This window comes from Labrus bergylta, chromosome 1, assembly GCF_963930695.1.
Source record: "Labrus bergylta chromosome 1, fLabBer1.1, whole genome shotgun sequence".
Lineage (NCBI taxonomy): Eukaryota > Metazoa > Chordata > Actinopteri > Labriformes > Labridae > Labrus > Labrus bergylta.
Genome location: NC_089195.1, coordinates 30,171,988 through 30,185,714, shown reverse-complemented (window position 1 = coordinate 30,185,714; position 13,727 = coordinate 30,171,988). Strand labels below are relative to the sequence as shown.

General features: G+C 41.6%; 1 protein-coding gene across 7 annotated transcripts in view; it reads left to right on the top strand.

Moving 5' to 3' along the window:
- The window catches only part of ank2a (ankyrin 2a, neuronal), an 86,354-nt gene that overhangs the window by 53,897 nt on the left and 18,730 nt on the right, over positions 1-13,727 (top strand). For all 7 annotated transcript variants that reach the window (XM_065958961.1, XM_065958942.1, XM_065958952.1 and 4 more), the window contains 5 exons: positions 8,040-8,117; positions 8,280-8,411; positions 8,659-8,799; positions 8,896-9,106; positions 9,689-9,767. In XM_065958961.1, coding sequence (XP_065815033.1) covers positions 8,040-8,117; positions 8,280-8,411; positions 8,659-8,799; positions 8,896-9,106; positions 9,689-9,767 — 641 coding nt within the window. The remainder of the gene's footprint in view (positions 1-8,039; positions 8,118-8,279; positions 8,412-8,658; positions 8,800-8,895; positions 9,107-9,688; positions 9,768-13,727) is intronic.

Below are 13,727 nucleotides of genomic sequence, written 5' to 3'. Positions count from 1 at the left end.
TCCTCTGCCCTACCATTCTCTTTCTTATTCTGTAAACTGAAGATGGATTCTTGATGGCATTGTCTTGATCACAGTTTTCTGATGTCTCTCTTCCCCACTTCATTTGTCCCTTATGATCTTTACCCTTTTTGGCTATGAAACCTTTCGTTTGAAGATGACGAATCTGAATCGACTGAGACATTCTCCCTGAGAACTAACCAACCTCTTGATCCTGCAACCCTCGCAAGCCCTGACCTTCTCTCAGACATGTCCGATGTTAAGATGACAATATTGACTTCAGAGCAAATGGAGCATTTAATGCACGAAGGGAGAGCTGGATCTAGAGGGCTGGATGAAAAGGATACTTTTGCCATTATCGATCAGTTCACTAGAGAGGAAATGTTTGGAGAAATTCATAGAGATGATATAATCGATAGTGGAAGGAAAGTAAGAGGTGATGCTAAAAGGGATAAATCAGGTTCACGCTCTGAAACTAAGACTGTCGAAATGAAGTATCATCCTGTTGAGGAACCAGTCTTTAAGGCGGTTTGTGTTGAGGGGAGGACTACAAACAGATCTGCAACTGACAACAGAGACATGACAGGCATGGTCTCACATCTCAGCATGGACATGGACCAATACTTGGAACAGAGACCTGTAGCGATGTGTGATTCTGAAGAGGATCTTGTGCAAGATAGATTTGAACAGGTTATTGTAAAGCGGGATGGCAAACGGCGTCCTCCAGATATCAAGAAACCAATACGAAAGAAACTTAGAGACAGAGAGCGTTCTGGATGTAGCAGCTCTGAAGGCGAGCTAGAAAGAATGAGCTCCGACGAGTCTTTAGATGGCGACGTTGTCCTCAACGACAGTGCCCTTGTACCCTCAGCAAATGTTGATCCTCCAGCATCTCCCCTAATCGTCGAGACACCTATAGGATCTATAAAAGACAGAGTTAAAGCTTTACAGAACAAAGTTGAAGAAGAGAAGGTAAAAAGCAACAACCAGGAACAAACTTCTCAGGCAAAATTGACTATCACCACAAAGAAGACTGAGGAAGAAATGCCAGCACTTCCCAGAGTTCCCAAGTCCCCTAAATCCCCAAGGTCTCAGACAGAAAGATTGGAGGAGACTATGTCTGTGAAGGAGCTGTTGAAAGCATTCCAGACTGGAGAGGACCCTTCAAAAAATAAAGCTGGGCTTTTTGAGCACAAAGCAGTTGTGTCTTCTTGTGCTTCAACTTTGATTTCTGAATCAGAAGACTCTGGTGAGATACAGAGGGCAGCACAAAATGCTGCACAGGATGCAAAACCACAAACCCAAACACAGAGCCTCAAAACTCAACAGAGTAATATCAACATCCGTGACGAAACAGACTTGAAGGATCAGCAGGTAAGCTCAATTAGAGGCAACTCTGAGGAAGCATTAATCATTTCAGATAGTGGTGATGTTGAAAAGACAGTCAAATTTGCTGATACAATTCAATACTTCGATGGAGGTGCACAGAAAAAAGAATCAAAGTTGTCAGAAGAAGAGACAATGTCTGTGAAGGAGCTAATGAAAGCATTCCAGACCGGACAAGACCCGTCGAAAGACAAAGCTGGACTTTTTGAACACAAAGCTGGAGCCACTTGTACTTCATCAATGATATCTGAAACAGAAGGCCCCGAAGACACAAGAATGACTGAACAGAGTCCAAAGCAGGAGCTGAAATCCCCAACACAAACTCAGAACTTCACAGTGTATGACCATCACAGAGATGTCAGGATTTGTGACAACAAACAACTGGATGATCAACCAATAGGCTTAATTAGGGATAAATCTGCGGAATTACAATTAATTTCTGATACTGCACATTTTGAAAAGAAAGTGACATTCGCAGATATCATTCAGTGTGATGACGGAAGCGTTGCCCCACAGGGAGAGGCATCAGAGTTGCCAGAGCAGGAGACAATGTCTGTAAAGGAACTGATGAAATCATTCCAGACTGGGCATGATCCCTCAAAAACTAAAGCAGGGCTTTTTGAACACAAAGGGTTGGATTCTTGCGTGTCATCGTTGATATCTGAATCAGGAGATTCCAGTGAGGTAAAAAGGACTGAACCAAGTCCCCTGCATGAGCCAAAAGTACAATCTGAAACTCAGAGCCTTTCAGTTTTTCACCGACAGAGTGATGTAGCCATGCAGGACAAAACGGACAAGGAGGGTGAAACAGAACACTTTATGAAGGATACATTAGATGAATCAGTTTTGATGTCCAAGGGTGTTACTGTTGAAAAGACCGTAACATTTGCTGATACAATCCAGTGTGAAGATGGAAGCGTTGAACCACCAAGGGACAATGAGACTCTGTCCGTCAAGGAGTTGATGAAAACATTCCAGACTAAACAAGGTCCTTCAAAGAAGAAAGCAGGGTTCTTTGAGGACGTAATCACTTCTTTTTGTATTGCGGCAGTAGCCTCTCAACCATCAGATTCTTATGAGACTCAGAGGGCAGAACAACTTCCTGTGCAAGAGCCAAACTCACAAAGCCAGAGGGTTGTGAACACCTGTGACAAAACAAACTCAGAGGATAGACCAGCTGGCTTAGTCAGAGATGACTCTGAGGAATCACGTTCTATTTCAGATAGAGATAATATTGATGAAAGTGCACATAAAAACGAGCTAAACTTGCAGGAGAAGGAGACAATGCGGGGGAAGAGTGTAGCCGGGCTGTTTGAGCACAAAACTGATGCTTCATCTTGCATATCAACACTGATATCTGAATCAGCTGGCCCTGAAGAGATACTGACGACTGAATACACATCCATGAAGATACAACCATCAGAAACCCAAAAACAGAAAAAACTTGCACTTTCTCATCCACAAAGTGATGTCAGCATGTGTAGAACATCAGATTTAGATTCTCAAACTGAACACTTAAATACAGATGGCACAGTTGAATCACAACATATTTCAGATCCTTCTTATTTATATGAGGAAGACAAAAAAGCAGATACAGTTAATGTTGGAGAGGAAAGTGTTAGCCCTCAAAAAGATGAGCCAGATTCGACAGTGAAGAGCATCGGAAGGATGCAATTAAAAGAACCAATCATAAGCACTGGTAAGAGTTTATTGGAAGACATGCAGATCAGCCCTGACCGCAGACCTTCTGAGGATTTCAGTGCTGACATCAAGGCTGAGCTGGAAGAAAGTCCTGAGTATCAGCTTTTCAAGCAGACATCAGCAAGTTTTAGCTATAAGCGAGAGGGCTCTGAGGAGGAGGCCATGGCTGATTCTGATTCAAATCCAGTGTCCATCCATAGTCTCCTTATGAAAAGTTATTCAGGAGAAGATGTTTCTCGTTTTAAGAAGCAAACAAATTATGACGATCTAAGTCCTGAAAGTCCCAAGCATGAAGGTTTGGCTGAATCATCAAACACAACCGTTGACAGTAGGACCAATCGTTCTAGCTCGGGGGAGATCGAGTACTATGAAGGACTAGCAATGACTCATCAAATGACCAATGAAATGCCAACCGTCTCTGCTGAAAGTGAAGAAAATGACATGAAACCATCACAGAAGGAGAAATTGCATAAAGCAAGTAAAGAATACACAAACTTTGATCAAAGAAGCAAACAGCTCCTTACAGAAACTTCCAGTGCAGTATCAGATGGCCGAGTCAAGGAACCACAATTCCAAGAAGTTTACATTGAAAGGAAAACATCTAGCCAGCCATCCAATGTTAAAGATATGTCAGGTATGTTGTCCTTATTAAACGAGGACTTGGATGACTATCTACAAGCTAGGCCTTTGACAAGTCCGACAACAGAAAAGGCTATGGTTGAGGAGAAATTTGAAGAAATTATCATAACAAAGGAGCAAGATAAAGATGTTTGCAAATTTGTCACTGATAAAAGTGAAGAATTACAAGTGACTGGTACAACACAAGAAACTGAACCAGTGGAAGCACATTCAAGCACATTGGAAAGTGAAGGGACAGAGAGTGAATTTGATGGAAAGAGCGGCATAAAAGAAACTGAAACAATCCTGACCAAAGAACCCCCAATGGAGGAAAAGAGAGTAGAGAAAAAGGCTTCTCATCAGTCGTCTACAAAACTAAAGGACATGTCGGGCATGCTCTCACTGCTTAACAGTGACTTGGATGAGTACCTAAAGGACAGGCCAGTGAAAAGCAGGCCTCCAGAAGAGGATGTTATCCAGGAGAAATTTGAAAAAGTTACTATCACCAAAATCAGAGAACCCTCCAGTGAGGAGCAAATGATTACTCAATGGGAAACAACACAAAAAGAAGCTAAAGCTGACGTGGAAGAGGAGACATATAAACTGCTTGATGAGGGCAAACTCAATGAAATCACAGCAAGTTCTGTAGTGGAAATACCATTCAAAGAAGTTACCATCAAGAGGAAGACACAATTCCATCAGTCTGCTACTGAGAAGAATATGTCAGGCATGTTGTCACTCCTCAGTTGTGACTTAGATCAGTATCTCGAGGAAAAGGATGAGATAGATTTAGAAGCAAAGAAACACGTGCAGACAGACATAGATGGAGTCACAGAATCTTCTATAAGTTCTGAAATAGAGACACCCTTCCAAGAAGTTTGCATTGAGAGAAATACTCTGCAACAACAGTCTACACCTGAGAAGAATATCACAGGTATGTTGACACTGCTGAGTAATGACTTAGATCAATACTTAAAAGTACAGCCTGTGGTGTTACCAGATCACCCAGGAGATGGGGTAGTCCATGAGAGCTACAAAGAAACTAATCTGTCAAGAGACACCAAAAGAGAAACGGTCACATTCTCCTCTGAGCAGGAAGTGTGTTCACCACAGGAAACACATCCAGAAATGGAGAGCAAAGCAAGGAGGACAGATTTACAGAGTGGATGGCAGACATGTTCCCCTGAAGATGACAGTCAAGAAAGTTTCTCAACTGAAAGGAGCAAGCATCAAACCTCACCAAGTGGAGGAACACTATTTTACGACTCAATTGAAGGGACAGCACACATCACAAAGTCATATGAGCCATTGGATGAATGTATGCAACTACCAAGTAGTTCTGATGTACTACAGAGACCGGTTGATTTGAAGAATCTGTATTTTGCTGACTCAGCCAAAGAGCAATGTCAGCAGGACTCCCTAGAGAATAGTCCTATCATGGAAGACAAATCTTCTAGGACATCCCCTGATTCAATTGAGCCAAGCCCTACCAGGGAATCCCCTTGTCCAGACTCTCTTGAGGGGAGTCCCACTCAAACAAAGGAATTAAAACTCAAGATGCCAGCCAAGACAGCTGTGTATGAGGATTATGCGTCCCAGCTGAAGGCTTGTTTTGCATATGACACAAGCATATACAAGGATGACAGTGAGGAAGATTTGCAAGAAAACAACTTTGAGATTATCTATATGGAAGGTGCAACTGGGGACAAAGACTCAGATTCAGCAAAGAACGACTCTAAAATATGTGACAGTGAGAACCTACAAATGTGTTTTAGACAAGACTCTCTTGACGCAAATGATAGTGAGGTTGATTCCAACAATAAACAAATCACCCCAGAAGAGGAGATGTTTAAAATGGCTGCAAAGATCAAAACATTCGAGGAGATGGAACAGGAGACTAGATCGAAAAGAGACACATTTTCAGATACCACAGTGCAATCAGAGGTGGATGATGACAAAGATGCTGAGCTAGATTTAAAATTTGACCCAGAGACTTTGTCAAAAGATACATCCAATGTTGCTTCGAGCATTGAGGAAAAAGCAGACTTTCAGGCAGAAATGAAAACTTTTCAATCAGCCGACTATTCATTCTGTCAAATCAAAACTCAGGGACAGGAACCTTGTACAGAGAGTAATGACTATTTTACATCTTTAGCAGAAAGTGAAGGTGAAATTAGCAAAGATAGAGATGCGGTAGAAGATGACAGTTCCTCAGTCGCACATTTTTCCAGCTGTGTTACTGAGCACAATCCCATTGATGGCACAAAAGTTGAGTCACTTGTGGAAGATGGTCCTGAAAGAACAGAATATGTAGTTACAGGATATGAGGCTGAGAAGGATTTTGGCTTCAGTGCACAGGTTGAGGATGAGCAACAGGTGAATATTTTTCCTGCAGAGGACAGAGTTAATCCTGTGAAAACCCAGAATGGAACACCAGGTTATGAGAGAACCTCTGATCCATTTCAGTTCCAGGAGGGGAAACTGTTTGAAATGACCAGAGGGGGGGCTATTGATATGACAAGAAGAAGCTTTGATGAAGGAGAAGGATATGCATTTTTTCACATAGGGGAACACCCGGTTGATGAGGTTGTACCAGATGAGTTTGTGAAAGAAGATACAAGGTCTTCAACTTTTGAGAATGATACTCCTATGACAGATATAAACCTTAGAGAGATCCCACAATCATCTCAAACTCAGAGTTGTGACAACAAAATCCCTACTCCTATGCCCAGAACGTTTATCAAACCCTCAAGTGAAAACTCAGCTAGTGAAAAGCCACTTTCAAAAGCTGATCTTGGAAGCTCCATAGAGGTTCAGCTCGGTTCCCCAAGTGCTTTTGAGAGACTAATCACTGTTCAAAGTGAGGCTGGATGCCTTGAAAGCCTTGGTTTAGACTATTTAGACTCTACTATAGCTGACCTCCAATCCGACACATCCACAGTCGGCCATTCTGAGAATTTAGAACCCAGCCATGATTCTTCAGACTCATCCCCTGATGAGGATGAAGATGAAGATGAAGAAGACCAATGCTCTGTCATAGAGATGTCTTTTGTTTCAGCTGCACAGGCTGACATGCAAGCACATCATCAGGACTCTCTCCCATCTTCGGCAATCAGCACAAGCAGAACAATTCAAGAGGAAGCAACCATGAGCCCACAGACTTCTGAGTATGATCAGGTTAAAAGAACTTCAAGAAAAAGTTCAACTCTGAATCGTAGGACCAGATCCGAGGCCCTGATTGACACAAGTAAAGCATCTATTAAAGACAGCAGGAGTTACTCTGAGAGTAGTCAATCTTCTTCTCAAAACCTACTTTCCCCCTCAAAACTTGCTGCCCTGACACAAGAAAGACCTCTTGCTCAGAAGATCACCTTCTCTCCCCAAAGTCAAGAAATCCAACTTTCAAACACTGCGGAAACATCTTTTCAAGCTTCTTTGGACACTGATGATGCAAGTAGCGCAAGTCAAAAGAGTCCAGATTCTGTTATCTTCACTTACGACATCCCAGCCTCTCGTAGTTTAGATTCTGATGGCACTCTGTTGCCCAGTGTGCAACCACCATCTGGTACCGAGGATATGTTTGAATACAGGCATAGCTGGGATGACACAGTGGAAACGCAGATGCAGAGAATCATCGATGATCAAACTCCACAATGTACGCCAGGTATGGCCAGACTTACATGGGCTTTTGTTTTCCTATCTCCTCTTCTCTGAAGCAAGACCCTTTTTGCACTTCCTAAGAAAATAATCTTATTTTTTATAAATGTCATTTTTTGTTGTTGTTATTTGTTGTGGTTTGTTTGGTCCCATCGTGCATCATGTTTTTTTGTTCTTCTGTATTTTGTTCCGTGCGTGTTTGTGGTGTTTATGCATGTTTGTAAGTGACCTTTCCATCTGTGTTTGTGTAGAAGCAATCTCAAGATTGAATGGCCATGATGGTTAAAAAAGTAGGCGCTTGAAAATGTATGATGCAGATGTTCTCTTGGCATTGGTAATGGTGTCCGTACTTCTAATACAGCTTTACTAGTATCTGCATGCACATTGCATTATCATCAAATTTGAGCCATGGCTTCAACTAATAACTTAAAAACATGAGGTGATAATTGTGTCCAAAAAGTCATGAAACAAAACCTTCATGTTTTCATCCATATCAACATCAGAGTTAAACATTTCATTCAGAGTATTACAGCCCATAACATAGTCCTCAGGAAATTACATTTTACATCCATATCTAGAATAGATTTTTTACATGAGGCTTCATTTTGGTATAAAGCTTTACACCTTGAACTGTTAATGATATTCAGGAATAATCTTTGGCTCTGACCGCATTCTTTTAGTGGATTGGCAGGATGATGCTGACAGAAAAGAGGAGACATTAGCGATCGTTGCAGATCTACTTGGCTTCAGCTGGACGGGTAAGCTGTAAAATTAGGCCATTGTTTTCTGTTTTAATTTAGAGGGAACATTTTTTGTTTTATTTGACCTGAAAATGTTATATAATTGAGAATCCATGCTTTGGCAATATAGTTTTAGAATGTTTTGCATTTTAATTCCTCTATTATGTATTTTCACCCTAGAACTAGCAAGAGAACTTGAATTCAGTGAGAATGATATCCAGTTGGTGAGGACAGAGAATCCTAATTCCCTCCAAGAACAGAGCCATGCTTTACTCCAACGCTGGGTTGAGCGGGAAGGCAAACATGCCACAGGTACACACAGTAAACGTTTAACAGTGCTAACTTTTTGCTTCAAATACTGATTTTGATATGATCTTTTCTAGGTGCAAAAAGCCTATTAAATGATTTTATTTTGTCTTTGGATTCACTACTGTGAAATGATTTGTAATTACCAGAGCCATATGGATATTGTACATTATATATATAATTTTTATATTTTCAGTTTAGAAATATGTTTTTGCTTTAACAGTCAATCAATAATGTATCACTTTTTCCACAGAGGACTGTCTGATTAAAAGACTAACCAAGATCAACCGCATGGACATTGTCCATCTAATTGAAACCCAGATGAACAAGTCAGTTCAAGAGCAAACATCTAGAACGTATGCAGAAATCGAAAAGACCCTGGATCATAGTGAAGGTAGAATCAATTGAGAAGCCACTTTGTGTATTTGTGTTTGCTTACACTATTTGGAAGCAAACACAAACACTAAATGAATTAATTTTTTTTCTTCAGTATCGGTAGCCCTATCTTCAGTCCAAGACGATGCAGACAGCCCCAGAATTATAAGAAGGGTGGAATCAGACCGTAGACCACCCCCTGCTGTTTCTGAAGAGGACCTTTCGGTTGCTTCCCTACTGGACATTCCTTCCTGGGCAGAGCCTGTTGGAAACATCAGCTCTGAGAGCATGCACTGTGACCTTCTGGAAGAGCTAGAGATCCCACAGTAAATTGTTTTTTTTTGTTGTAGTTATTCATTAATTGCAATTAACATCTCCAGCTGTAGATTATTTTGTAGCCAAAACTGGTCCCAAAACATACTCCCCAAACACCTTATGGCCTCAAAGACTCAAGCCTTTTTCCAAACTGCTTTTTCGTAAAAGTGACGTCATTAAGCTCAGCCATTATCACATCTTTATACATACATATTGATTCCGTGATGGCATAATATTTGTGTCCCAGAGAATGACGTAATGAAGCTCCACATAGACATAGTCAGACATGCATGCACACACAGCACTGCGCATCCACGCTGGCTCTGCTGAAACCTCCTCTGTTACTACCTCTGAAGTCGAAACGTCACAGGGGCGTACATTTTTGTGACTTAAAATGTTAGGCTGAATAGGGCTGTTATTAATTAATCAGAAGGGGTGCATTTCTGGAAGTTACTGTTCCCCAGCGTGTTGATGCATGGAAACAGAACAATGTCATATCCTTATACAAATTGTTTGCAATGTAGATTTAGACTTTGATATATTGTACTCATGTAAATTCATAATTTGTACCATAACCTTCTTTTGTGTTACAGTGAATTGAACCCTAACCTGTGGACCTCTGAGGATATTATTACCCAAGGACCTACAAGTTATGACAACTCAGATGAGCAAGTAAGTACATTTACCACTATGGAAGAAGCTGTATTGGAGAGCCATGCCACTCAGGTATATGACCCCAAAGTGAAAGACCAGCGAGATCGCTGCAGCCTTCAGTATGTCTGGCCTTCTGAAGGTAGCATTCAGTGCTCGGACAAAGATGACTACAGCCAAACCTTACAGTTGGACCAGTGTGGTTGTGAGAATGAGCAAAGGCAGTCATCTGAAAGCCAAAGGTTACCATCATCTTTATCTATAATAGACTTTGGTCGAAGTCTGTCAGAGGCAGACCAAGCAGACACTGACTTCAATGAGCTTTGCGATGACTTTGAGGATACATCACAAAGTTGCAATACGGAGCCAGGGAAAAACATTGTCGGAGGAATCTCTGATTCTAGTTTGTTAGCCCTGTCAGCAGAGGAAAACCAAGCAACACTGGCCATGACTGAAGATGACACTGATGTTGCTCAAAAAAGCAGGCTCTCTCAGAAGTGTGCAGATGAGGTAACAACCCAATTCTTCAAAGAACCAAACAATCCTGACATGGTCCTACAGGTTTCTGGTGTGTGCATTGGCTCCAGAGCTATCAAGTCAAGCCAAGAAAAAAACAGGAAACCAGCAACATTAAGCGGAGAAAATCTCAAAGACATACCATTTATTGAGGATTTTGAAGATTTCAAATCAGTTGAACCCAGTATTACTCCAGCAAAGTACAGCATGGTAAAGCTATTGGAAATTGAGGTCTCAACTGCCAATTTGCCAAATAGTCTAACAAGCAGTTGCTCTACTCGTATGGCTTGTGACTCAACTGATAGGTACAGTATTACATGTCCTGTTAGACCTGCAAATGACCATGTTGTTGTCATGACAAAGACACACTACAACTCTGAGCTACAGAATCCCTCAACTAGCCTTTTTCTGCCTTCCACACATTTTCCACAACAATCACCTGAGAAAGATGTTTCATTATCTGCCACCTTAATAAAGCACAGCTCCTTCACAAATGATTCTTTGACATCTGAGGAGCCGTGTGTCTCATTTTTACCTGTTAATGAAAGAGATATCTTTGCTGCAGAGACATGGGTATTTAATGACCCTATAACGAGAATGTCGTCCCCGGATTCTGTTATGTCAATCAGTGACTACAGGGCAATGTCACCTGACTCTCCACAGCGGGAAAAAAGGGTTTTTCCTGACTTTTCTTGTAAACTGAATGACTATTGGGAACTCTCTTCTGATGAATTTAGCCAACCAGAAGTTACAACCAGTTTCACTAGAAATAAATTACTTACTAATGAATCAGATAAATGTGATTTCAAACCACTGTTACAAAATTTTAGAGACTTCGTCAATGCTCCTGGTTCAGGTTCACTTTCTACTAAATCTCTTGAGTCTATGAGAAATAACCAGCAAATGTACTCTGACTCTCGAGTACCTAAGTGTAGTCCCTCTTCACCCAAAGGTCAACAGATAAAGGGAGAATCCAGAACTTTCTCACCTTTGACATTAGATAGAAGAGTACTTTTGACTGACACGGTTACACCATTTGATGTATATGGATGTTCAGACGAAGATTCCTGTCCATCATCCCCAGAATCTCAGACCTCACAGTGCAGTTTCTCATTTCTAGAACTCTTGCTTTCAGAACCTTTCCGTGCCCAGCTGATCAATCAATATTGTGATTATTACTTACAATATTCAGGAGAAAACCTATCATCACTACCAATGACTTCAGCTTCTTACACTACAGTCCTTGATGAGAAAGTTGGTCATAGCAGCCACATGACACCAGAATTAGTAGCTGTGAATCATGATCATCCTTTACCGAAGGAGCCAGTCACATCAAATGGTTATCTCCTGCCAAATTATTTATCACAGAACCAGCAAACAACATCTGACTGTTTATTAAATTCAATGAGGGCTCATTCATCATCTGTTGATGAATGGTTGGATGTAAATTTCACTGATGAACCGCATTTGTTGAAAAGACATCTACATTTTGAAGAAAGATCCCCTTTGTTTACAACTGCTACTTCATCTATAAATGATTGGACTCATGAAGATGTGAAAATTAACAAATTTGGAGAATCAGGCAAACCAATGGTCTTTACCTTTGTGGAGAGACCAACAAACATTTTGAAATTCCCAAACACAAATGCTTCTTTGTCGAAAATTGAAGGGTCATTAACTTTAACAGAAAGTTTAGCATTGAATGACGTGGAAATTGAAGTAAGGAAAAAGACATTTGAACTTAGGACCCCAGGTCAGATGCAGAGCAGACCAGAGTCCCCGCAGTCAATTTTCTCAGACTTTGAACATTATAAGCTATTAAGCAGCAGAACGTTGTCTCCGGAATCACTGTCTTCCGATTTAGATTTTTCGCTCCTGCAGGACTGGTTGGCAGACTTTAGAGCATCCTCCCCAGAATCTGTGACTTCAGTTGAGCATCGCTCTTTGTCTGAAGGCTTGACGTTTGACCAGCTGAAGAGTCAACATTGTAACTATTACTTACGGTACTCTGACAGCAGACCAGTATCACCTCGTTCCACACTGTCAGATGATGAATATTCTCAATTTGGTCTGGAGGAATTGTTTGAGGACTACAGGCCAGATTCGCCAGATTCATATTCTTCCCAAGTCGAGACTGAACAACTAAGCGTCACTTTGACGGCATACCCAGCATTTCCGCCTGCCAGACTTTTTACATATGCAGATATTGTGCGGGGCATTACACATGAACAACATGCAGAAGCTTTGTTGGGCATCACATTGTCTGAGTTGAAACCTCTTAGGCCTCTATCAGCCATGTCGGAAAATGTTAGCACTTACTCCTCCATAGATGATTATGTCACAGAGATAAGAACAGAGTCTCCTGAGTCAGTGGTATCTCAAAGTGAACTGAGGCCCCTCTCTCCTGACTCACCTGTTCCTCAGTTCAGATCTAACCATATGGGTTATGATGTGGTGGAATTGTCAAGGGACAGGTCATTTACCCCAGAATCAACATTTTCTGACTGGGAAGGCACCGATTTGTGTCTTGAAACGCTGTTTGACGAGACCAGAGCAGAGTCCCCGCAGTCAGTTTTCTCAGACTTTGAACTTGATAAACTATTTAGCAGCAGGGCGTTGTCTCCTGAATCATTGTCTTCTGACTTCGATTTTTCGCTCCTGCAGGACTGGTTGGTGGACTTTAGAGCATCCTCCCCAGAATCTGTTACTTCAGTTGAGCATCGCTCTTTGTCTGAAGGCTTGACGTTTGGCCAGTTGAAGAGTCAACATTGTAACTATTACTTACGGTACTCTGACAGCAGACCAGTATCACCACGTTCCACACTGTCAGATGATGAGTATTCTCAATTTGGTCTGGAGGAATTGTTTGAGGACTACAGGCCAGATTCGCCAGATTCAGATAATTCTCAAGTTGATGCGAAACAAACAAGCGTAACTTTGACGGCATACCCAGCATTTCCGCCTGCCAGACTTTTTACATATGCAGATATTGTGCGGGGCATTACACATGAAAAACATGCAGAAGCTTTGTTGGGCATCACATCGTTTGAGTTGAGACCTCTTTGGCCTCTGTCAGCCTGGTCAGAAAATGAGGGCACTTACTCCTCCATAGATGATTATGTCACTGAGTTAAGAACAGAGTCTCCTGAGTCAGTGGTATCTCAAAGTGAACTGAGGCCCCTCTCTCCTGACTCACCTGTTCCTCAGTTCAGATCTCACCATATGGGTTATGATGTGGAATTGTCAAGGGACAGGGCGTTTACCCCAGAATCAACATTGTCTGACTGGGAAGACACCGATTTGTGTCTTGAAACGCTGTTTGATGAGACCAGAGCAGAGTCCCCGCAGTCAGTTTTCTCAGACTTTGAACTTGATCAGCTATTCAGCAGCAGGGCATTGTCTCCTGAATCATTGTCTTCCGACTTTGATTTTTCACTCCTGCAGGACTGGTTGGCGGACTTTAGA